The sequence below is a fragment of the Mytilus trossulus genome, chromosome 2 (genome assembly GCF_036588685.1).
Source record: "Mytilus trossulus isolate FHL-02 chromosome 2, PNRI_Mtr1.1.1.hap1, whole genome shotgun sequence".
Taxonomy (NCBI): domain Eukaryota; kingdom Metazoa; phylum Mollusca; class Bivalvia; order Mytilida; family Mytilidae; genus Mytilus; species Mytilus trossulus.
This window is the reverse complement of record NC_086374.1, coordinates 69,661,074-69,685,078: the sequence shown is the minus strand read 5'-3', so window position 1 is coordinate 69,685,078 and position 24,005 is coordinate 69,661,074. Positions and strand designations below refer to the sequence as shown.

The 24,005-nt window shown below is 30.3% G+C and overlaps 1 protein-coding gene across 2 annotated transcripts in view; it reads left to right on the top strand.

Annotated features, from left to right (window-relative positions):
• The window catches only part of LOC134705358 (uncharacterized), a 29,184-nt gene extending 6,693 nt beyond the window's left edge, over positions 1 to 22,491 (top strand). For both annotated transcript variants that reach the window (XR_010105541.1, XM_063564100.1), the window contains exon 2: positions 20,679 to 22,491. Coding sequence is in view for 1 of the 2 variants with exons in the window: in XM_063564100.1 (XP_063420170.1) it covers positions 20,679 to 20,779 (101 nt within the window). In the remaining variant the exon portion in view is untranslated. The remainder of the gene's footprint in view (positions 1 to 20,678) is intronic.
• Positions 22,492 to 24,005: the final 1,514 nt, after the last annotated feature.

Sequence of the window (24,005 nt, the reverse complement as noted above, 5' to 3'; positions counted from 1 at the left end):
GTTCACTGTCATTATACTGTTAACTTTACATTACTATTATGCACAAAAACATTTGAGAATCAAATCACCCCAATCACATCTGCAAAAATCGATTTCAAAATGCACCCAAACATGAAACGTACATTATTTTGTAGATGAAACGCGCATCTGTAGTACACATTTTAATCCTGGTATCTTTAATTATTTTTTTCTTGTAACAGTATGTTTGATGCTGCTTACTTTAACTTATTCTAAGGTAAAATGAACGATTATAGAATATAACTGTGCATATTTTTACTATTGGATAAAAGCATTTTAGACTTGCATTTACAACTGTTTATATTGTGTTGCTTTTACGTTGCCATGTTTATGTTTTCGTTAATATTGATATCATTAAGATAAGTTTTGGTTTCTGTTCGAATTTTTGACTGTTTCTTTTATCTAACTCATCTAAAGCCATCAAGTTATAGGTGGAGATAAAGATCTTGCTTAGATGAACAAAAAGCATGACGTCAAAGGACACTTGAATGAATTATACAGCTTAAATTAGTTCAAGCATGACGTAACTGATTTACAAATAAACGTGCAAATTGTATTTGTATACAATCTTCTATACCATGATATTGCCAGTTCTTTTTTATATCTCTCGGCTCTATTTTTTTTTTTATCGAAGAACAGAAAAATTGCCTCTAAATTTGACTCGTAATTTATCACGATTCCATGTTCAGTGTTACTGTACTGATTTTATATAACTTTTGTGCAATGAACCATATAAGAATTAAATCGTGCCTGTTCTATCTGCAAAAAATAGATTAATAACGTGAAGCATAAAGACCGTTTAATGCATATTTATTTTAGAACCTAACATAGCTACGGGGTGCCGAATGGGACTCTTGTAGTTTTGTACTCAAAATTCAATGTTGTACGGACAAAAGTAACTTTTGTTCAACAAAAATGAGTTCAGTTTAACAAAATTTGATCATACTACAAATTTAAAATTTTGTCATACAAAATTATCTATCAGCGGACAAAAGTCACTTTTGTCATGACAAAATTCATTTTTGTTACACAGACTTGACTTTTGTTACCTAATTTGAAAATTGGGCGACAAAAGTCAATTTTGTATTCAAATTAGTTTAGTTTGGTTTCTGTGAACTAATTTGCATACAAAATCGACTTTTGTTACACAAAATTGACTTTTGTGAGACAAAATTGACCTTTGTGAGACAAAATTGACTTTTGTGAGACAAAATTGACTTTTGTGAGACAAAATTGATCAATGTGATAAACAAAATTGACAAAATTGACTTTTGTGAGACAAAATTGACTTTTGTCTCAACAAAATTGACAAAATTGAATTTTGTCTCAACAAAATTGACAAATGATTGAATTTTGTCTCAACAAAATTGACAAAATTGAATTTTGTCTCAACAAACTTGATTTTTGTCTCACGAAAGTCAATTTTGTCTCATGAAAGTCAATTTTGTTGTTACAAAAATGAATTTTGTCGTCACAAAATTGACTTTTGTCTCAACAAAATTGACAAAATTGACAAAATTGACTTTTGTCTCAACAAAATTAACAAAATTGTTTTTAATTTTGTCAACTTTGTTGAGACAAATTTTTGTCTCAACAAAATTGACAAAATTGATTTTTGTCTCAACAAAATTAACAAAATTGACTTTTGTCTCAACAAAATTGACAAAATTGAATTTTGTCTCACAAAAATGAATTTTGTCTCACAAAATTGAATCTTACCTCACACAATTGACTTTTGTGATTTGATTTCCATATCAGTTAACAAAAGTCAATTTTGTTTGCAAATATGTTTATATTTGCATACCTTTTAGACAAAATTGACTTTTGTCATGACAAATATACTGAACGGCTTTAGAAACGCAACACTAATTTTTTTGATTTATTTTACCAAATCGTTTTTGATTCTCTTACAACTACTTTTCATGCTTATCATGCTTCTTTCTCCTTACAAAAAATCAAAATCTGACTTACCTGTGGTTATTGAACATACCGAATTTTTGAAGTCGCACGAATTTCTTAAAGCGAAATTTTGGTCCCATGAAAGATTGTTTCAGTTTTTTTGCTTTGTGAAACAGTTCTTTCAATCCTTTGCCTGACTTACTTTTTTTTTAAATGTTGCATCTCCATTTTGCCAAGTCTGAGAAATATTACAAACGAGGAACTGAATTAGCCCTTAAGAATACTGCAAACATGAAAACGTAAATGTGCTGCAACCATACCGTATGACATCAGAAACTCGTTCTACTGTCCTTCCGACAACGATACAAGTAGACAAGATGTGTTGCTGGCCATCAATGAACAGATCAACGTGTAGTGACAATGAAACATCAAAAGAATTTGAATATGCAACGTCATTTGCCAATCATGTTTACGGCCGCAACGTCAACTGATAACCAAATTGCCAAGTGCCATTGAGTTCAGATTCATGCCATAAATGTTAACCATTAACTGCATTGCCAAAGAATTGACTGAAGGAAAACCTGTAAAGCCCTCAAGTTCCAACCACATAATTGCCAAAACCAATTAATGGGTTGAACAAATGCAAAATCAGAAGGTGTAAAACAGAACCCAAAAAATGTCAGACAGAATTTGTTGACCTTTCTGATAATCATTTTGGCGTTAGTAACAGAAAAGTTCATTCAAAAATAACACAAAAATTATCTAGTGTTGCGTTTCTATAGCCGTTCAGTATATGAATTAATATACAAAAATGAATTTTGTCTACACAAATGAACTTTGTCATCACAAAATTGAAGTTCTCACAAAACAAGTCTGCAGCACATAGTTTTGTAAGACAAAAATGATTTTGTTATGACAGAATTGAATTTTGTACAAAACCACAAGAGTCCCATTCGGCGCCCCGTAATAGCTACATATTACATAATAGTAATACAATCCTCGTTCCTCGTGCGTATATTTGCATAAACACATATTTTGTTCAAAAACTTAAAGTCATAGTTCATAAAACATAATTAATCAAAATCACGGGATATATTTAGTACTAGTCCTGCCCAATCAGTCAAGAAGATGTTAAAATAAGGGTAATACATCCTGAAAAAAAATCTAAATATTGTTTACGATTACAAAATCATCAAAACAGAAATATTTCAAGTGCCCTTTTGATCTTTCCATTGTCCGATGGTTATTGACAGGGTGTAGCATTTTTGAATAATATTTATCAGTTATATTGACAATTAGAACTTACAAACATATGTAATGAAATATAAGATCTTCATGTCGGTATACAGTTATACAATCTGAATTTGTGTAAGCTTTACATTGGTTTTACAATGCTTCGTGTCTCTTTATTTGCATGGTAAAACCTTTCGGAATTGTGGGTCCTCTTTGATTTACAACTTTGAACTTTATTTAGCTTTTAAAATCTAAATTTGATTCGAGTGTCACTGATGAGTCTTTTGTAGATGAAACGTCCATCTGATGTCTTAATTTAGAAGCCTGGTATCTTAAATGAGTTTTTTCTTGTACCAGTATTTATGATGTTGCTAAATAAAACTTATTCTATGGTAAAGTGGACGATAATAGAAAATAAGACTGCATGTTTTTATTATCAGTAGATAGATGTATTTTAGCCTTCATTTACTACTGTTTATATCGTGTTGTAATTACATTGATATGTTTATGTTTTGGCTAATATTGATATCATTAAGATAAATATGGGTTTCTGGTTTGATTTTGTGACTGTTTATTTTATTTTAACTATTCTGTGACCATCAAGTTAAATAAGATGAAGTGATCACCGAGAAGAAAATAAAAATTGTAAAAGCTGCGAGTCCAAATTTCCTTTTTCTTGATTTTAGATACTATAATAAAAAAAAGAGCCGGATTATGCTTGGTTTCTGCTGCAAAATTCTATTTCTTGACATGCAAAATGACACAGTTGTGTTTATTATGACTAACATGATAAGTACGTCATTTTGATTCCTCTAATTTTTTATTAAGAGATGTTTAAGAACTGTTGCTACAAGCAAATTTTATATCAGCGCACGGAAATTTAAATTTAATCGGTTTCAAAACGTAAAAAAACAGCGTGTTTGTGTTTTCTTTTCGAGTTTGTTTTCATGGTTGTTTTTCGTGTTGCTATTTATAATAAGTTATCAATGTTCAAACCCTGCACTGACGGCACAAGGCTGTTTATAAAAAAGGAAATTACCTGTTTATATTGATTCATTTCATGTCGTCTAGTAACCAACCATTAATTCAATTTACTAATATCATAGTAAATGTAACGTGGTGGTCTTTGCATGTTAAAGCAGATATTCTACTTAAAACAGATGCAGTATGTAAAAAATCAAAGATACCGCAATGTAATTTTAGTTAGCATTAAATTTATTATTCTATCAAATGCAATCCCACCGTTCGACGTCTTAATAAAGGTGGTTATATATGCATGTAACAGGAAGTAAGCTTCAATTTTTCATGTTTAATAAATAAAATCCCTTAAATGTTTATTCTTTTTAGTAGTGATTTATGCTCATTAAAGCAATACGATGTTAACAGGTTCAACTGATTTACATGTATTCGTGTACAGTGTTATTTGAAGTTGGTTATAAGAAAGCATCATTGGCAAAATATGTTATCGAATTAGTTATTTTTGTTTCTGATATAAATAATTTCAGCATGTAATACGAAGTTGTTAGTACTAATATGTTTATAACATGGAAAAGATAACACAATAATTGAAATTTACGTACGGTTAAGTGTCTCATAGATAATCACTTCTTTCACAATAAAATATCAACAAATAATTGTATACAGTGAAAAACCCTATTTTAGTTTTTGGAATGCGAAAGTTGATACCCATGAAAATAAATGAATTAATAGTATTCACCTTGAAACTTTACTTATGCTTAAATTGAATGATTACATTATTAACAGATGCCTACGACTCCATGGTTTTGATTCCAAAGAATTGTTAACTGCATCTAGAACTTTATCTGCTAATGATAGTAACACATGCATATTTGGTACAATATCACTTTCATGTTATTTTTCTTTTCTTCACAATCAAGGATTCGTTTAAGGAAGGAAACAGTTTTAATTTTTTCATAATTATAATTGTAGCCATTTTTAACTCTAGTATTAAAATCATTCAAGGTTAATGACTGAAAAAAGTATCTTACCCTTCCTTAATTTTCTAAACCTCAAACAAAAAAGTTGACATTTTTCGGACATTGACAATCTAGTATCTTATATTATATCTTATTTCCCCCAACAATGTAATATGTGTGACTAAACACGCCTCTGTCTGACACTGTTTTTACTAATATACAGAAAAAGACCAAAGTTATAATGTTGATTGCATCAACATTATTGAATGTTTCTTTTTGTAATTCTAAAGCGGTGTTGTAAAAGGTATAATCACAAAATTACTGAATTTATAAAAGAAAGTCCCTAATCAAATGGCAAATTCAAAAGCTAAAACACATCAAACGAATGGATAACAATTGTCGTATTCCTGATTTTGTACCGGCATTTTCGTATGTAGAAAATGGTAGATTAAACCTGGTTGTATATTTAGGCTAAACCTCTCACTTTTATGACAGAAGCATAAAATTCCATAAAATTGACAACGATGTGCGAACAATACAAACAGACAAAAATTAGTCAGACAAAACAGTTAAGAATGTCAAAATAGGGGTACAGCAGTCAACATTATGTTATTGTCTCAATCACAATAAAACAAACAAATACATAATTAAACATTTGCCATAGATCAATAACGCAATACCTTGAAGTACATAGCCACGACATATGTAACAATGAAAACAAAAAGGCATATAGACAAATTCAAGCATATTAGCGAAAAAGAAAGATAAGAATACAAAAATTATCATAGAACAGAGCCACGTCATTTAAAAAAAAAACACGCAAAAGCGTATAGACAAAGACAAGAATACAGAAATTGTTATAGAACAATAACACAAAGAAGCACACATTTTCAATATGATTCGACCATACAAAATGTGCTCTGGTCAGTGCTTTATAACTCAACTCAAAGAATAAAAGAAATAATAATTTAGAAAATAAAAGATATGTATTGAATTCGACAATATTAGATATACTTTGTGTATTTTATCAGTAAATTATAGATATATGTATCAATTTGTAAATAAAATTTATATATATGACATGATGTTCCTTAAAGACTTTTTAAATGATGTTTGAATGAAAACTCCATGAATAAAACCTGTATGTTTTCTTTTTGTGTCTGTGATAGCAGACGAGGCTTTTCAATTCCTAATTCCACGATTTTGCACCCTTTAATTTATTATTAGGTCTTTCCACTTTTCGTGGAAAGACCTTTTGTTTTTCTTCTGATTATTTTTTTCTTTTTTTCTTCTGCCGTCTGAGATGCTTTTTTGTTTTACAACATATCAAATGGATGTTTTACAACATATCAAATGGATGTTTGGCCAATGATGTTGTACAGTAATGAAGGTTTCAAAACTCACCCTGTGTGACCGAACACTTATTCTTATAGTAGTTATCTCCCCTTTTTCTTGTTATCGCTATATCTCTAAAAACTTAAAAGATTTTTACAAACTGTTTTCACCAAATTGTTTGTCTACTCTTAAGAATGATTTGTTTTATTTTGACTGGAGTGATTGGAAGACTTCTTATGGGAGTTGTTTCCCCTTCAAAATTGAAGATAAACGATATGTTGGATAAATTCATACGGTATAAGTCGTAGAGAACCACAATCTTTTGATATGAAGTCATTGGTCCATTTGAAGGAAATTGAGGTCAAGGTCAAAGGTCAAGGTCATGTTATAAATTTTGAATTTTGCTTGTTATCGTATTCAAAAGAAACTGTAACATTTAATGATATGATATGTTTGCCAAATTACTTTTTACAATAAGGTGCAACTTCAACCTATTCAGTCGAAGTGTTTTGGTTAACCCTTATAGGAGTTTTCTCCCCTTATGTATTTTAAATCATTATTTCTCCACAACCATAAAAGTGATTGACCTCGGACCTTCCAATTTGAGTTCACTGACCCATGACCTAGAAATTTAGATCAAGGTCAAAGGTCAAGGTCATGTTATAAATTTTAGAATTTTGCTTGTTATCGTTATTCAAAAGAAACTGTAACAATTAATGTTATGATATGTTTGCAAAATTACTGTTTACAATAAGGGGCAACTTCAACCCATTAAGTCGAAGTGTTTTGGTCAACCCCTTATAAGAGTTTTCTCCCCCTTTGTATTTGAAATCGGTATTTCTCCACAACCATAAAAGTGATTGATCTGGGGTCTTTTGATTTGAGATCACTGACCTATGACCTTGAAATTGATGTCAAGGTCGAAGGTCAACTTGACGTTCTAGATTTTGACCTTTGCTATAATTCTTTCTTGTTCATTATAAAACAATTAAGTTTTCTGCATAGTATACCTATTAATCTTATTTTTTATATCAGTTTGAGGTACCAAATTACATTAACAAGGAGTGACCTTTTCTAACATCTTTTTTAAAATTTCATTCTTATTATCGAGGTGGAAAGACCTTCAATTGTTCTCTGACGAATTGGTTTTTAATTTTTTATCTGTATCTGTGTTCAATACTTCAATCAAGGGTACCAGGTTCATAATTGTTTCAACACCAGATGTGAGTTTTGTCAATTATTAGAAATTTCATCAGTGGGCTCAAATCAAAATCATTATAAGTTTAAAAGTGTTTATCGATCTTATCATAAACTGACCTAAATGACCAACATTTTCTGAATCACAGAACTGAATTTACTGATTAACAAGAGATGTAGGTGCAAGGCTTGGGATCGAATTTGACACTGTGACTATTTCTCCAGTTGTAAGCTTCATAGTCTTCATACCAAAAGGCAGATCTTTGACAACATCTGAACTGATAAAAAATTTTGATGGTTGGTACCAGTCGCATCTCTTTTTAAAGTAGAACCAAAAAAATAATTCTTAATTCGATACGTCATTTATCACAATTCCAAGTTATGTGTCGTTTACTATAAATAATTCTTATGCATTTAACTATCAACGAATTATATCCCCATGGATTTTAAAATGCATCCAAACATGCTAACTTGACACATACAGACTGTTTAATGCGTATTTATACTTGAAGTTTTCATCGCATTGTAGTGTATTTCTAATTCCTTGACATGAAGGCATGTTTCTCGAGTATATTGGCATAAAAATAGATTTATTAAATATTCTAAAGTCATATAATGCTAAACATATAAGATAATCGGGAAAGTTTTGTTTGTTATGATCCTCTCTAGTATATCGATAGTAAGAAACCCTCGTTGAAATAAATGGTTGAGAAACTTAACAAAAAAATACAGATATGTACTAGATATTTGTACAATTATACTGTTACCAAAACAGATAGATCTAAATTATCCTTTACTCTTTCCGAATATTTTTTAAATTATACTTATCATCAATATTATAAATAATAACTTAATAATATATAGAGAAATCTTAATGCAGATATAAAAAAAAGCATTTTGTACAAATATACATCTGTTTAAACCACAATGTGTTTTCTAATTATAATGTTGCTAAATATAACTTATTCCAAAGTAAAATGAACGATAATAGAATGTAACAGTGCAGTCTTAAGTATTTTTAGCTTCCTCTTAATATTACTGGTTTATCGTGTTGTTTGAACGTAGTTTTGTTGATTTTGCCGCTAATATTCATATCATTAAGATAAGTATTGTTTTGATTCCTTGGCCGAATTATTTGTGTTTTACTAATCTAAGATCTTAACGATATAAGGATTGATGAAATACTCACAGAGCAAAATTATTTCGCCACAGTATATGTCACTATTTCAAGTTAAGAATCTTGCTAATTCACAATTCCGACATATCGGAGATACCTTAGTTTTAATGTGGAGTTGTTGTTGCTCGGTATGTTCTTCAGTTTTCTATGTTGTGTATTGAATACAGTTGCTTGTCGTTTTTCGTTTTTTGACATGACTGTGTCAACTTGATTTTGAATTTTTAATATCCCTTTGTTTTCTTTCACCCCTCATGTAAAAATTGATACGGGTGTAAAAAAAGCAGATGCTAGGTGCTGAAATATATGATGAAGAGGTCAGTTTGTCACCTTCTACTTAACTTCTGTCTAAGAATTATGTTTGTTATGTTTTGTTATTTTTGAGCAAAATGTCCAAATAATGTTAGGAGGACATAAGAACAAAAGTTTTTTTTACAGCTAGGAGGGATTTTAAAATTCAATCAAAATATTGCAAAAAAAATAATTATCGGAAAGCAGAAGTCTTATATATTAGAAATGTGCTCTGACTTACAAATTTCAATTCGTTTCAGTCATGCGACAAACCAAATGCTATGTCATTCTGGAGTTCTGGAAAATGCCTGTAATTTCTAAGCTTATGAAAAATTAATAAAAATTAATTATTTCCAAAGCATACAGCATTATTTTGAAATGAAGATACATGCATTTCAGATATTCTTGTTCACAAAAATCCGATTGGATTTAACTTTTGAAATTAAAACAAGAAAAGTATGTCAGTGCAAACGATGAAAATGTCCAAAAAACAGAAATTTTAATTTATCTCAATATGTAGAAACGATAGTAAAATAAATAGAATTGCGTTTAGTTTGCTGAGAAACATCTTGTTTGGCATGCAGGAGGATTTGAATGAAATTTTAGAAGAGAAATAATGTGGAAACATTATGACTTGCAAAAGAAATTTAAAAAATTGAGGAAATAAGCAAAGAATAAAAAAAAATGAGAATAACGGATGGCTAGGTTATAAAGAATAGGCTCTAACGGATTTCTTAATTATAAAGAAAAGATACTTTTGGTATGCCTTTTTTGTAACTCAGTTTTAGAATGACTAAAAAGATCCTTCTATAAATTTACATTAACAGTCAAAAAAGAATAAACAAGGTTTAATATTGTATAAACAACAATATCGGATAACATTATCTAACTTACAAAATTGTCTTTGTCTTTTATTCATGTTTGTTCACCTACTTGGAAATGACAAAAACTTTTTGAATCAAAATAGTACCATATAATATTAAGTAATGAATTTGCTCATGAAGATTTCTGACATTTGTTTAACAACTTTTTTATCACAGATTCTTGTAACTTCCAATAATAATTGCTGACCTAAGAATTTTCAAAAACAAACATGCGAATGTTCAAAGTATTCTCTAACTGCAAGGAGCTGTTTGTGAATAAAGGCATTATCTGTGTATATTGATTCAATGCACCATCACATCGTGACTAACGATTTGTTCGATTTAACAATATCAGAGTAAATGTAACGTGGTGTTTTTTGCATGTTAAAGCAGATATTCCATTCAAACCAGGAGTAGTATGTAAAAAATCAAAGATACCACAAAGTTATTTTAATTCATAATAAAAATGAGTTTTCATAGAATGCCATTCTGTCGTTCTACGTCTTAATCAAAGTGGTTATAGTTGCATGTCACCGGAAGTCAGCTTCAAATATTCTAGTTTGATCAACAAAAAACTTTAAATGTTTAATCGTTTGAGTAGTTCTTATTGTTTATTAAACCATAACCATGATAAAGAGTTTAACAGGTTGAAATGAGTTGCACGTATACGTGCCAAGTATTGAGATGATTTTTAGTTGGTTATACGAACGCATTATTAACATAGCGTTTTTATCGAATTTGTTAAAAATATTTGATGTAGTAAATTTTATCATGTTATTTACTGTTGATAAATAAGGTAAATAAAACGTAAATACATAAGTTAATGTCTCATAGAAAAGCACAACTTTTACTAGAAAATCCTGAACAATTACAGAAATTCGTATTAATCTTACATTGAACCTTCATACAACAGATAATTTGTTTCCAGACGCTATTTCAGCTGAATTATGCAACACTTTATTTCAAGGATATTGTTTTTCAATCAGAATGAAATTTAAAGAAGACTTTCAAATAATTTTTGGTTTCTAAAATATTAAGGTGGTACCCAACACTTTCACTAAAATTAATTTGGCTCGTTTAATTTTCATAAAATTTTGTCAAAGTATTTACTTTAACACTTTAACAAAAATTTAAAAATTTTAAAAAATTTGAACCAACCGTTTTGTCAGAAAAATTACCCTGGTTATATAGCAATTTGACAAACACCAATTTTGATCATTGAGAAGCTTAATATTCCTTTTACAACACAACGTAATTAAAACGTTAAGCTGACTTTACAGAGTTATCTCCCTGCAGTGTTAGGTACCACCTTAATAGTTATAAATCTCAATTTATTTTGATTCTTAAAGCTGTTTACTTGGAAGTATCAAGACAAAATTCATAATCTGCCTGTAAAGAGACACATGCTTTTTATATAAGCTGACGTAATTTAGTCTGATATTGAAATGTTGTATAATTTCTTTTAGAACATTTTTTTCTGAAACATTTTTTTTTAAATTCTTAGACAAAAGCAGATAATTCCATATTGTTCAATTACATAATGATTTTTTTATTCAGACATTTCCAATTGAAAAAGAATAAACAACTGTGTTCGAAAAATTATAGTTTTCAGTATCAAAATATAACATGCTTATGCAGTACATATATATTGAAAAAAAATGAATTCCACGCTGTGCACAAAATAAGAAAAAAACGGCTGAAAATGCTCCAAATATTCATATTCAATATCATAATGAATATTCACATTTGGCTATTAATATATAAGAGAACTAGTGTTTACTGTTTAATTTTCTGGATTTGTTTTGCGGCAAATATACAATACAGTTAAATCTGTGATTTCGACCCTCAATGTTAGAGTGTAGAGCTCGCTACCAGGCTACATTGTTTAAGTTTTTTTTGAAATTGCGATTTCATCATTTGTTATACCGTTACGAAAGCTTCCACGGTTATGCGATGTTCAACCTTTTTAAGCGGCTGAACAAGTAGAGAAAGACTAAGAAAGAAAGAGAAAGGCTGTACGATGACCTATAATTGTTAATGTTTGTGTCATTTTGGTCTTTTGTGGATAGTTGTCTCATTGGCAATTATACCACATCTTCTTTTTTATAAGATAAAAAAAAAGCAACAACGCCACTTCTCATTAAAAATTGCCTCAAGCCAGAAACCTCTTTGTGTAAGGAGTGTAAGCAGTTTTTTTCATTCAGTTTAGAAAAACATTGATAAATCAAACATTTGATGATTTATTTTATAAGACATTGAATTTGATCACTCAATCTGAAAAATCTGTGATCTTGCAATACTCTTTAATAGGACCAGGCTTGATTTTAGTCTGATGAGTTTAAGCTAAGAATAAGTTGGTGTGATATGATTGGCAATAAGACAACTATCCAATAAGATTTATTGAGCATATAGTAAGTAGAATAGGCCATCGTTCGGCCTTCTACAATGAGTTTACTCATTACATATAGTCTCGACGTGTCAAATGTGGATCAGTTACAAAAAACGAGCAGAATTAAGACAAAATAATTAACAAAAAAAATAAACAAAAATATGAGATTTTGGCATCTTGGATAATGATGCAATATACATTACAGATGATTGTCGATTCAATAAATTATTTACAGCGTTATGTTACTACTGTTTTCTGGTCAGATTACTCCGTCTACAGTTGCCAATATGAATTATTTCCACTCGTGAAACAAAATCAAGGTCTTTCATACTAAATGGCAACTAGATTAAAGGCTTTCAGTTTTCAATTAATTTCTGTAGGTAAGAAAAATCAGGAATAACGTGTTTATAAATAAAGATTGGTGCAAACTGTACGTTATTATTTCAAAAAATTGAATAGAAAATTAATATTAACCGTCATCATCAATTGTAAAAGATTTGTGTTCATATATGTGTGTATCATATTCTAGTGCCCACATATCTCCTATTCAATTTGTTCATATCGGATGAAGCAAACAAAATCAGCACAATTACAAAAGAGAGAGATGATCTCAGCCTCTCAATTGCAAACTTTCTATTTATATGTACTGAAATATGATCTTGAATTTTGAATATCCGTTTTGAATTGGTTAGCCTCTATTGTCGAAGTCGATGCTGATGTAAAACAATTCTGTTGTGTGTTTAATAATAGTTCATAACTTGTAAAAATCATTAATGACTGTACCTTTTAATAAATTTACATCGGCCAACGCGGTTACACCCCAGAACTTTTCTTTAAAAGATGCATTCAATTTTTTGATTTATAGATCCTTTTATAGTTTACACTAACAGTAATACAAGTCTATCTAAAGCGATTTATATTCTTATTGTATAAACCACCTTCTCTGGTGCAATATTTCAGCTGAACAAAGTTATCTTTGGCCGTGTTCACATTGACCTAAATTCGGTGTTGTGTTAGTGTAACTCACACGTAAACTAAACACAATTGCGTTCCCATTGATAAAACTCAATGTTTACATGTAGTTTAAATCATGTTTTATCTACACACAGTCGATAGTCAATGTAGGCCTTGTGTAGGTTAAGTGTACACAAAACTAGGCATTTAGGACATTATTTTTACCGTGTATATATTTAAGGAGGAAACAATTTTTGAGTAAAATTGATATTTTTGATAATTATTAGTATAGTTCTTTACAGAAATTGTTGTCTAAATTTTACAGATTTTTTTTTGTTAAAAAAAAAATCACGTACTTTATTAACCCCTGATTAAAACTCAAAGCAGCATCATTGTCGAACCCATAAGGCAGGAACCAATTGATTTTCGGGGGGGGGGAGCTATTCTAGTTGAGTATAAAACATAAAGGCATGGGGGTGGGGCTATTATAGTTGAGTATAAAACACAGTGGCGGATCCAGGAATTTTCATAAGTGGGGGCCCACTGACTGACCTAAGAGGGGGCCCACTTCAGTCACGCTTCAGTGATTCCCTCAGCTGCCACTATATATATATAATGCTAAAATTGATTCGACTTGTCACCAAAATTTGTCCTGGAAAAATCAATAGCCCACGCCCCTCTACCCCCTCCCTAAAAAATGAAGTAAATAGTTGCTGCCTAATTCATTTGAAAAGGTCTTCCCGAATCGACTTGACGTACATAGAAATATTTGCCACTGGTCTTTACTCAAACAACGATTCACGCATAAATGCATGACTAAAAACAGTGTGGGTAAATGATATGTTTGTCTAGTATCTCAGATCCGTTAAATAACACTTAAAATAAATTAAAAAAAACGTTACCCTATATTTTTACCAAATACTTCTTGGAGAAGAAATACCATTTGAAACAAACAGAAAAGATAAAAATTTAGAGATCCCTAATAACTCAATCCTTTTTTTCGGCTGTAAGCACGCTGCTGCAGCTAACGTTTTCTAGTGCGTAATCGAGACATATCTAGTATATTCAAACTACTGCAAATTATAAAAATGGCTTTCATAAAGTAGTAACCACTTAACCTAAAAAGGGGGAGGGTTATTTTATTTTATCTGAGTAAAAAAAAAAATTCGCGCGTACGTTTTTATTCCTTTTTTTCGATGCTGGTGATCAAATACATTTTTTTTTAATATTTAACACTATAATGTATGGGGAAACTCTTTGATTCAGAATATTTCTTTTATCATCTGTATGATCATTTATTTTTTGTATCAAATTGTGGATCGGAATATTTCCATTCCCCCCCCTTTTGAAGTCAAATGGTTGTTCCCTTACCGCTAGAAAAATTGTCCCAAAATTTTGAATTCAGTTCTACGTAATGAACATTTAAATGACACATAGTTTACAAGTGAGAACAAATCTTATGTACAGGTAGCTAAACAAGGTGTATAGATGTGAACAAATGTAATGTGAAACCAGTGCACACTACACTAAACTAATTGTAAACATGTTTACTCTGCACGGCGTTTGGTGTGAACACGGCCTTTGTCTATTATTTATGTGTGTAAGATTTCGCTATGATAGCTTCTGACTATTGTTTAAAAACGTAAGTGTCCAATTTATGAATGTTTCATGTGCTTGTTTATGACAATTCAATTCAGTTCAATTCATTTTTTTAGCACTTCATATCTATAGTGTGTGTCACAACACAAAATGATAATGAGAGAATTTCCTAGTAAACATCAATGTTCAAAGTCTGCTTTTACGACAGTTCGTATTGAGTCAATACCTATCTACCCCATTACCAACCATTCATTTGATTTTACAATATCAGAGTAAATGTTGCTTGGTGTCCTGTGCATGTTAAAGCAGATATTCAACTTACACCAGAAGGAGAATGTTAAAAAAAATAACACAAGTTATTTTAGTTGGCATTAAAAATTAATATTAATATTTTATGAAACGCATTCCTACCTTGATCAAAGTGGTTATATATGCATGTAACGGATAGGCGGTTTCAAAAAACAAAATTGTCTAAACTGTTCTTCCGTTTGAGAAGTTCTTATTGCTTATTTAAGCATTACCTTGATAACGATTTTAACAGGCTTATATGATTTGCATTTCAACTTAAAAGTTTTATTGCGCTTACATTTAGTTGGTTATTAGACAAAATTATTGGCATAGTGTTTTATCGAATTAGTTAATTTTTGTTTCTTATGTAGTCAATTTTAACATGTTATTCAAAGATCTAAGTATTAAAATTCGTTTTTACCGTGGAAATGATAACAAAATAATTGTAAAAATTCATAATATTGTCTGTTGATAAAGCACATATTTTACAATAAAAAAATAATTGAAGACAGTTAAAAAACCGATATCAGTATAAAATTAAAGTTGCACACTATAGAACATTTGCCTGCGGACACTACAACAGTTCGAATGAGAGATCGCACTTTATGATATTTGTTTTCAATCTGTTTGCAATTGTATTAAAACTTTAAGATATATTTTGGTTGTTTTAACAAAACAATTTATTTCGAAGACTGTTCTACTTTTTCTTTGAAGTATCAAGATTCAAATCAGCCACATGCTATATTGTACAAAAGTAGATATTACAGGTTTGCTGATATAATTTTAGCTTATTTAAAAATACTTAAATGTAGTACTTTTTTCCTGTCAGAATTGTTTTCTCTTAATGTATTTCTTAGATGTACGTGCATGGGAGGAATATAAAAATTATTATTAACCGTGCTGTCTTAGAATCAAACAGCTTATGAGCGTGCTGAACTAGTTTTTTCCTATTGAAAAGCATTCAGTATTAAGAGTGCACAACTTTCCAAAACCTTTTTTTTTTTTCAAATATCCGACAAGTGTGCTTTAAAAAAAACATATTTTACAGTATCAAAAATATTTGGACATTTAGAATAAGTATATATAATTATCTTACCTCCTATACATTTCTAGGAATATGATTGGTTAAAAGCGTCCTCGTGGAAACCGTGTATATTTAATATAAGCTTAGTTGGGAGTCGGGGCTTATTTCATACACTGCTAGTAGTGGAGTTACGTCCTTTATATTCCATATAAGGTAATAAGAAGGCGTGGCTTATTTTATACACGGTTTTTAGTGGTGTTACATCCCTATAAAAAAACAAAACAGTACTGAGAAAAAATCTTTAAGGTTTCAACAGACGAAGAAAGTGATGATAAGTGAAATAAATTTTAAAAAAAACCACTTTAAATCTAACAAGTTGTCATTGTTGGCATCTGTTTTTGTAGGATCAATGGAAGTAGCTTCCTCATCATGTTAATGCTAACTGTATTGAAGACTTGCTCATTTTGATAGGTCTAAATTTTACACGTTACGATAGTCGGTAAGATAAATTCGTTACAAAGTGTGCTAGTGACGTAATACGGCTTCGCTCTCACCCCATATGGAATTTACTGACCCCCATATATACCGTATAAGGTCATTAGCACACTATGTAACTAATAATAAAAGATCTTAATATAATGAATGGGCGTTATCAAGCCATATCTCTTTTTTCACAATTTGCAGAAAAATTAACGCCATTTATAGTTCAAACCCGTTGTTGTTCATTCATTACGTATGGTATTCAATTGAATGACCATCCGTTCCTGAATTTGCAAATAAAAGCTACATTTTGCGGTACTGCATACTAGATTGCTTTGTTTTAAAGTGGCAAATATAAGATTTGGTCTACCTTCACTGGTACGGTGCTGTGTAGTATCGGTGATGCTTATAGATTGTAGAATGGTATGATTTCCCATCAGCGGGTTAAATAGTTTAAGTTTCTTTTAAACAAATGATTTAATAATGTTTATATCGATTTCATATGATTATGTTCCTTTCTTGTATTTTTTTTGACAATCTTGTGTAAGCCGCTGATAGAGTTTAAAAGAACTGAAAAAAAAGATAACCCTGCCACATATTCTTGAATACCGTACAGCGGGTTATTTTCGCGGTTGTAAAATTTCGCGATTTACTTGAATAAGGTGTACGAAATATTTTGGCGGTTTTCATTTTGGTGGATTCATAACTTTGATCAATACTTTATCATGTACACTTTAAATTGGAGCACTTTTATTAAGCGATTTTGTTCTATCCGCGAAAATTTGCACCCCGCGAAAATAACCCGCTATACGGTAATTGTCTCAAGCCAGAAACCTCTTCATGGTTGTGTTAGGAGTGTAGGTAGTTTTTGCCATTTGGTTAAGAGAAATCTTGAACATTTTCTCTCTTTCGCATATAACCTTGCATACCAGTAATTATGCATCTACCATTTGTTATATAAAGCTTGTTATTTGTTATACCTTTTATGTAATTATTCTAACAACATGATGTGAAGACACGTTGATAGATTAAATGTTTTTGTGGGATTTTTTTCTTCTTTGGTGATTCATTTCTTTAGACATCAGATATGATCAATCAATCTGAACTATTCGTGATCTTTCAATGCTCTTAAATGGGACCACGCTTGGAATATGTCTGATTATTTTGACGTATTGAAAATTGATTAATGGTATTGCTTCTTTGCATATGAAAGAATCTATTCAAAATAAAAGCGGAGTGTTCAGATAATATATTCCGGTATTGTTTCCGGAAAACTTTTACTTTCATCTTTATACATTGTAGATCTCAAAAACATCCTGTTTATCGGGTTTTTTTTCTGACGACTTTTATGGCATAATTATAAGTTTGGGGTAAAACAACGGGTATTCTTTATAGATAGATTAGAATGTGATTAGAAATGGTTTTGTGCTTTTGTCTAAACCCGGTCTAAATTATGACATAACAACGAACATCAAATATGGCATATAACAACCACCGACCACCACTGAATTATAGCCACATAGATTAGGACAGACACACATTCATTTGAATATGTCTGTTCTCTGCATCCCTCTGCCTAGCCAACATATACTCCTCCAAAACTTACAAATTTGTTTAATGGCACAACACAATAAAAATTGATAAAATCAGTTGGAAATGGCTTGAGTTTTGTTATTAATTTTTGTGCATCTTTATTATACAAAAAATGATATAAAGTTAATGCAGCATACATAACAGGTGTTTGATGAATCAACAGATATTGTATCGCGTCTAAACTCCTGTCTGGTCAGATTATTCCGCCTACAGTTGAGCATCACGATTATTTCCACTCATAAAAAATCAAGGTTTTTCTTACTGAATGTGAAAGTGATTATAGGCGTGTAAATATTAATTAATTTCTGAAGGTAAGAAGTATAATGATGAAAGTGCATCTGTATATGGATTGGTGCAAAAAAATCATTTCAAATAATAAATACAAAATTAATATTTACATAGTCATGTAGGGTTGTGTTTAAACATAATATGTGTATTATTGGTTTGTGGTCTATGTCTTCTTTTATTCATATTAATAAAGGCATAACTTTAGGTATTGATCTGTGAACACTAACACTAAAAATTAAATAGAATTTACCCATTATCTTTCAAATTCATGTTCTTCTGTATATATAGATGATGTTTTCAAACTGTGATGACTATCTTGAATGTTACCTTGTCAGTTTGTTTTCTACTTGTGAGTTCAGATGTCTCTTTGGTATCTTTTTTCTGTCCTCCTGCTATTGTGATATTTTATTGTTATACCTTTATATGAATAATAAAATTGAGAATGGAAATGGAGAATGTGTCAAAGAGACAACAACCCGACCATAGAAAAAACAACAACAGAAGGTCACCAACAGGTCTTAAATGTAGCGCGAAATTCCCGTACCCGGAGGCGTCCTTCAGTTGGCTTCTAAACAAATATATACATTAACAAACGTTAAGTACGTTTACTTTCTGTTATTATCAGTTATATTCTGCTAAAAAGAACTTCTGTGTTTATATTTGAAAGAGTTTTTGCATCGTTTAACGACCTTTAATAACTTTATGAACTACGTATGACTGTTCTATGAAATTATCTTATCTCTTATCTGACAAGCATTTACAAAAACGTAGTAACGATAGTATCAAATGAGAAATGAAATTTCAATTAAAATAATTTCGAAAGTTTTGTAAAAGACAACGATACTTTATTTTATTGATATGATTCCGTTTTCATATGAATTCATTGCTGCATTAAGATTGGAAGTTATTGTTCGACTTCATGACTGTTGATGTTGGAAGCACAATCAACATTTGGTTGGTTGAAACGTTCAAATAAAACTTCATATTCACCTCTGAGTATCATATTCACCTCTGAGTATCATATTCCCCTCTGAGTATCATATATTCCCCTCTGACATGTCGGGACTAAATCTTTACGCCACGCGCGGTTATTGTACATAACGTCTTGAACTTCTTATTTTCTAAATAGCTTAAATTAATATCATTATCGTGTTCATTTATTTCAGACGTTAAAACAAAAACACTAATTAAAAACAATGTTTATCCGTACTGTTTATCAATATGTATGTCGTGTTTAGGAATAAAATCAAGCAGATAAGTCGGGAAAATGCCGGTATGAAAACTTTTAAGTTTGAATATATAAAGTTCAGATAGTATACACAGCTAAGGCAGTGGAATAAAACATGCATTTCCCTTGTCCTCGTGAGATATGAAGATTTGTTCACCCTAAAAAAATTATATTTCCCTCGGGCAGAGCCCTCGTGAAATTTGAATATTCTTGGGTGAACAAATCTTCATATCTCCCTGAGGCCCAGAAATAAATGTATATTCATATATATACCATACTTTTCTACAGTTTTTAAAGAAGTGTGTGAAATCGATAGTTGTTTAAAACTTGTATTTGTAGCATCTGATTTCTTGTTTGGTTTAAATACTTACAATTCAAACCATGTATGTGCATTGACCGATTATTAATTTGACATAAATTCAAACCCAATAAATAAAAGTGACAACAAAACACATTATTTTCTTGCAAAGAACACATGTGTCTGGAATGTCCCCCTCCCAACCAAATACCAAATTTAATGTTTGTCCTTTAAAGGGTCTGTTTGAATCATTTAACCTTGATCTTTAATTAGAAGTGAATCATTCACATCTAAAGGTGTGAGCATTCGTATGCCTAAACATTTATACATGTTGTTATTATTTGTAAATCTGAGATCAAATCTGTTCATAGTTTATCGGAATGAATTTGTTTTGTACATATTTTTTCTTAAAATGATCTGGATAGCTTTTATTCTTTGGTTATCCTATCCTATGGAAACACTTAAACATTATTTCACAAAATAATTAGGATTGTGATGCATAACAAGATAAACTGCGATAAAGACCCTTTCGTTCTTATACTCTCTACATGGTAATTGCAGACTTTTAACTTGTCATTCTTTTCTTTCAGTGCGAAACTCCAATGAATTCCTGCGAAATAAAGTCCACAAGTCAACGCCGGCGCCAAAACAGTCAATAGATATTACAGATTACAACACGACGTTAAGTTGACAGAACACAACACTGTAAAGGAATGTTCATAGTCGTTTCTCAGGGGATAAAACGGCATTATACTACGAACTAAAATATGCAAAGCATAGCATTGGTGATTTTTCGACCGAAAATATGATAAGAAATACAAATAATTGAGATCTAAATAATCATGAGATGTGATTGCCAATATTTTACATTAGATCGATCTGTATTGATGTGTAATAAATGGTTTTGTTTTCGCAAACAATTGAAGCATTATCGAAAAAAGCAAAACTGATAGATAGAGTTATCATAGTTTTACAATGAAAAATTATATTATTCATATCTTAAACATGTATGTGTATCTTTAAAATGTTTCAACAGAAAAATCACTGTTAAAGAAGCATTCAGTCCATTGAAGCCTATGATAACATATACCGAACATAATAAACTTGATTATTTTCCTATAGATCAGACTCAGAGAGTGCTATAACGCCGACTGTAAAGGTATCAAAAGCGGTTTAAATCTAATAATAAAACATCAATAGTCATTCTACATTAACTTTTGGAAGATACAAATAAATGAAAATGTATTTGTGAATTTCAGCTCCGAACATCTAAATACCACAGATTGTATATGTATATTTTGGCATTCTTTATGTTTTTTACAGGTTTTTTTTAATTCTCATCTCCTTTGTTAACGAGTTTACTGTATATATTCAGTGACCATAGTGCAAATGGTAAATAATCAATGAGATCAAGTATCGTGACAAAAAAAGCATAAGGGGAGACACAGGGTGCTTATTTCCAAAACTCTGGGGTATTTTTTGCATTTTCATCCCATTTCCCATTTTTTCCTTGTTTGTTCAAGTTTCCACCTTTTTTGCTCATGTTAATTAATCTCTTACGTAATATCCTTTCACTTTTCTAAAAATAAAATTAAATATGATGATTATGTATTGCCATAGATATTATTTTTTGGCTATATGAGTCAGTATACTATTTTCAAGTCTAGCGTTCAAAGTTTTAAACCTGGTTTTTTTGTAATATTGATTTAAGCAAATAAAAACGTACCTTAGTATTGAAAAGTAAAATATCAAAAATAACGAAATCCAAAGGAAACCCAAATCCCTCATCAAATAGCAAAATCGAAAGCTCAAACACATCAAACACATCGAACAAATGGAAGACTACTGTCATATTCTTGGCATTTTCCTTTTATAGAAAAAGTGGATTAAATCTGGTTTTGTAGCTAGCTATACCTCTCACTTGTAAACAGTAGCATAAAGTTCCATTATATTGACAACATTGTATAAACAAACCAATCAGACATGATAGATAACATTCTCAAGAATAGTAAAACAGCAATCAACATTGTATGATAATTTTATTCACAATGATAACAAACACATATGTCAACAAAAGCACATAAGCACAAAATGAATATAAAAAATAAGTATATGTGCTTTTAATACAGAGCGAAGACCCGGATGAGTAACAAAATAACTGAAATTATAAACATAAATAGTGACACCCATGCAATATTATTAAGTTAAACAGTATTGATCTGATGTATAGCATGTATAAAGTATTTCTAACAGGATTACTTTATTTATAGTTGCATGTTTGTGAAAGGGTTTTCCAAAGAATAGCAATAAGCGAAATACATTTTATAGTTGTTTGTTACATATATTTTTCTTGTTGTTCAGTTAAGGGTTATAGTTATCTGTTCAATAAAAATGAAGATAGTATTTTATTCTTTTTACTTGGAATTACTCAGAAGTCAATATATCATAGCTGTTACAATTATCAACATTTATACAAAGTTAAATCACAAAAATACTGAACTCATAGGAAAATTCAAAACGGTAAGTCTCTAATCAAACAGCAAAATTAAAAAAGCTCAAAACACATCAAACGAATGGACAACTGTCATATTCCTGACTTGGTACTTGGCACAAAATGTTCTGAAAGTATTCTACCTTTGACAGAACTTTTACAATGAGGCTGCAGATATTAAAAACACATGGTATGTACTTATACGATTTTCGTTACAAATATATGGGACATGATGCCACTTGAAATAAGTTATTGTTTATGTGCATTTACCGGTTTTATGTCATTGATATATATCACTTATCCCTTGTTTTGCTATCACTATGACAACATTATTTATAAACCAAGCCTGTTAAAAAAATCGTCCTCCCCAATTTTTGTATTTGGGTTAAAACTTATCTTTGATTAACATTTTAATGCGATTCGTTTATTTACAGTTTGAGTCATATCCCTTGTTTTGCTATCACTATGACAACTTTATTTATAAACCAAGCCTGTTAAAAAAATCGTCCTCCCCAATTTTTGTATTTGGGTTAAAACTAATCTTTGATTAACATTTTAATGCGATTCGTTTATTTACAGTTTGAGTCAGGACTATTTGTTTCATTTTAACTTGTTCTTTATTGAAACTCTGTACTAAAAAGTAAAATCACAAAAATACTGAACTCAGAGGAAAATCAATTTGGAAAGTCCATAATCACATGGCAAAATCAAAAAACAAAACGCATCAAAAACGAATGAACAAGAACTGTCATATTCCTGACTTGGTACAGGCATTTTCAAATGTAGAAAATGGTGGATTAAACCTGGTTCTATAGCGCTTACCCTCTCACTTTGATAACAGTCTCATCAAATTCCGTTATATTTACATGATGCGTTAAATAAACAGTCACAATTAATAAAATAGTCAAAATATGGGTACATCAGTCATCATCGTATAACAATTTTAAAAGGGGACAATTTAACCGTACACACAAAAACATCTTCTATCTACGAACACATTAATTGATTTGAGTGTCTGACGTCATAAAATTTGTATACGTCACATAAATTTGTCGTTCAATGTGCATACAAACAGTTTTAAAATTTACATAGGCAATGTAACCATACAGGGTTAAAAATCAAAAGTATGTTAGAATAAATTACAGAAATAGACCGATATTAAAACTAGTCTAAAAGTTTAATATAGGTAGAATTGATGAGAATCCAAAAATAGTTAATACCACTACGCGATTGAATGATTTTGACGTTTGTGATTCAACGTATATAGTAATTCATAATAGAAATATATCATAATGACATATAATAGACCAATATAATACTTACGGGATCTTTTAAATTACAGAGTCACGTAATAAGAAGAAAAGAAATACAAAAAGTTGCATATACATAACAAACCACAAAAAAATGAAAGCCAATACAAACACAT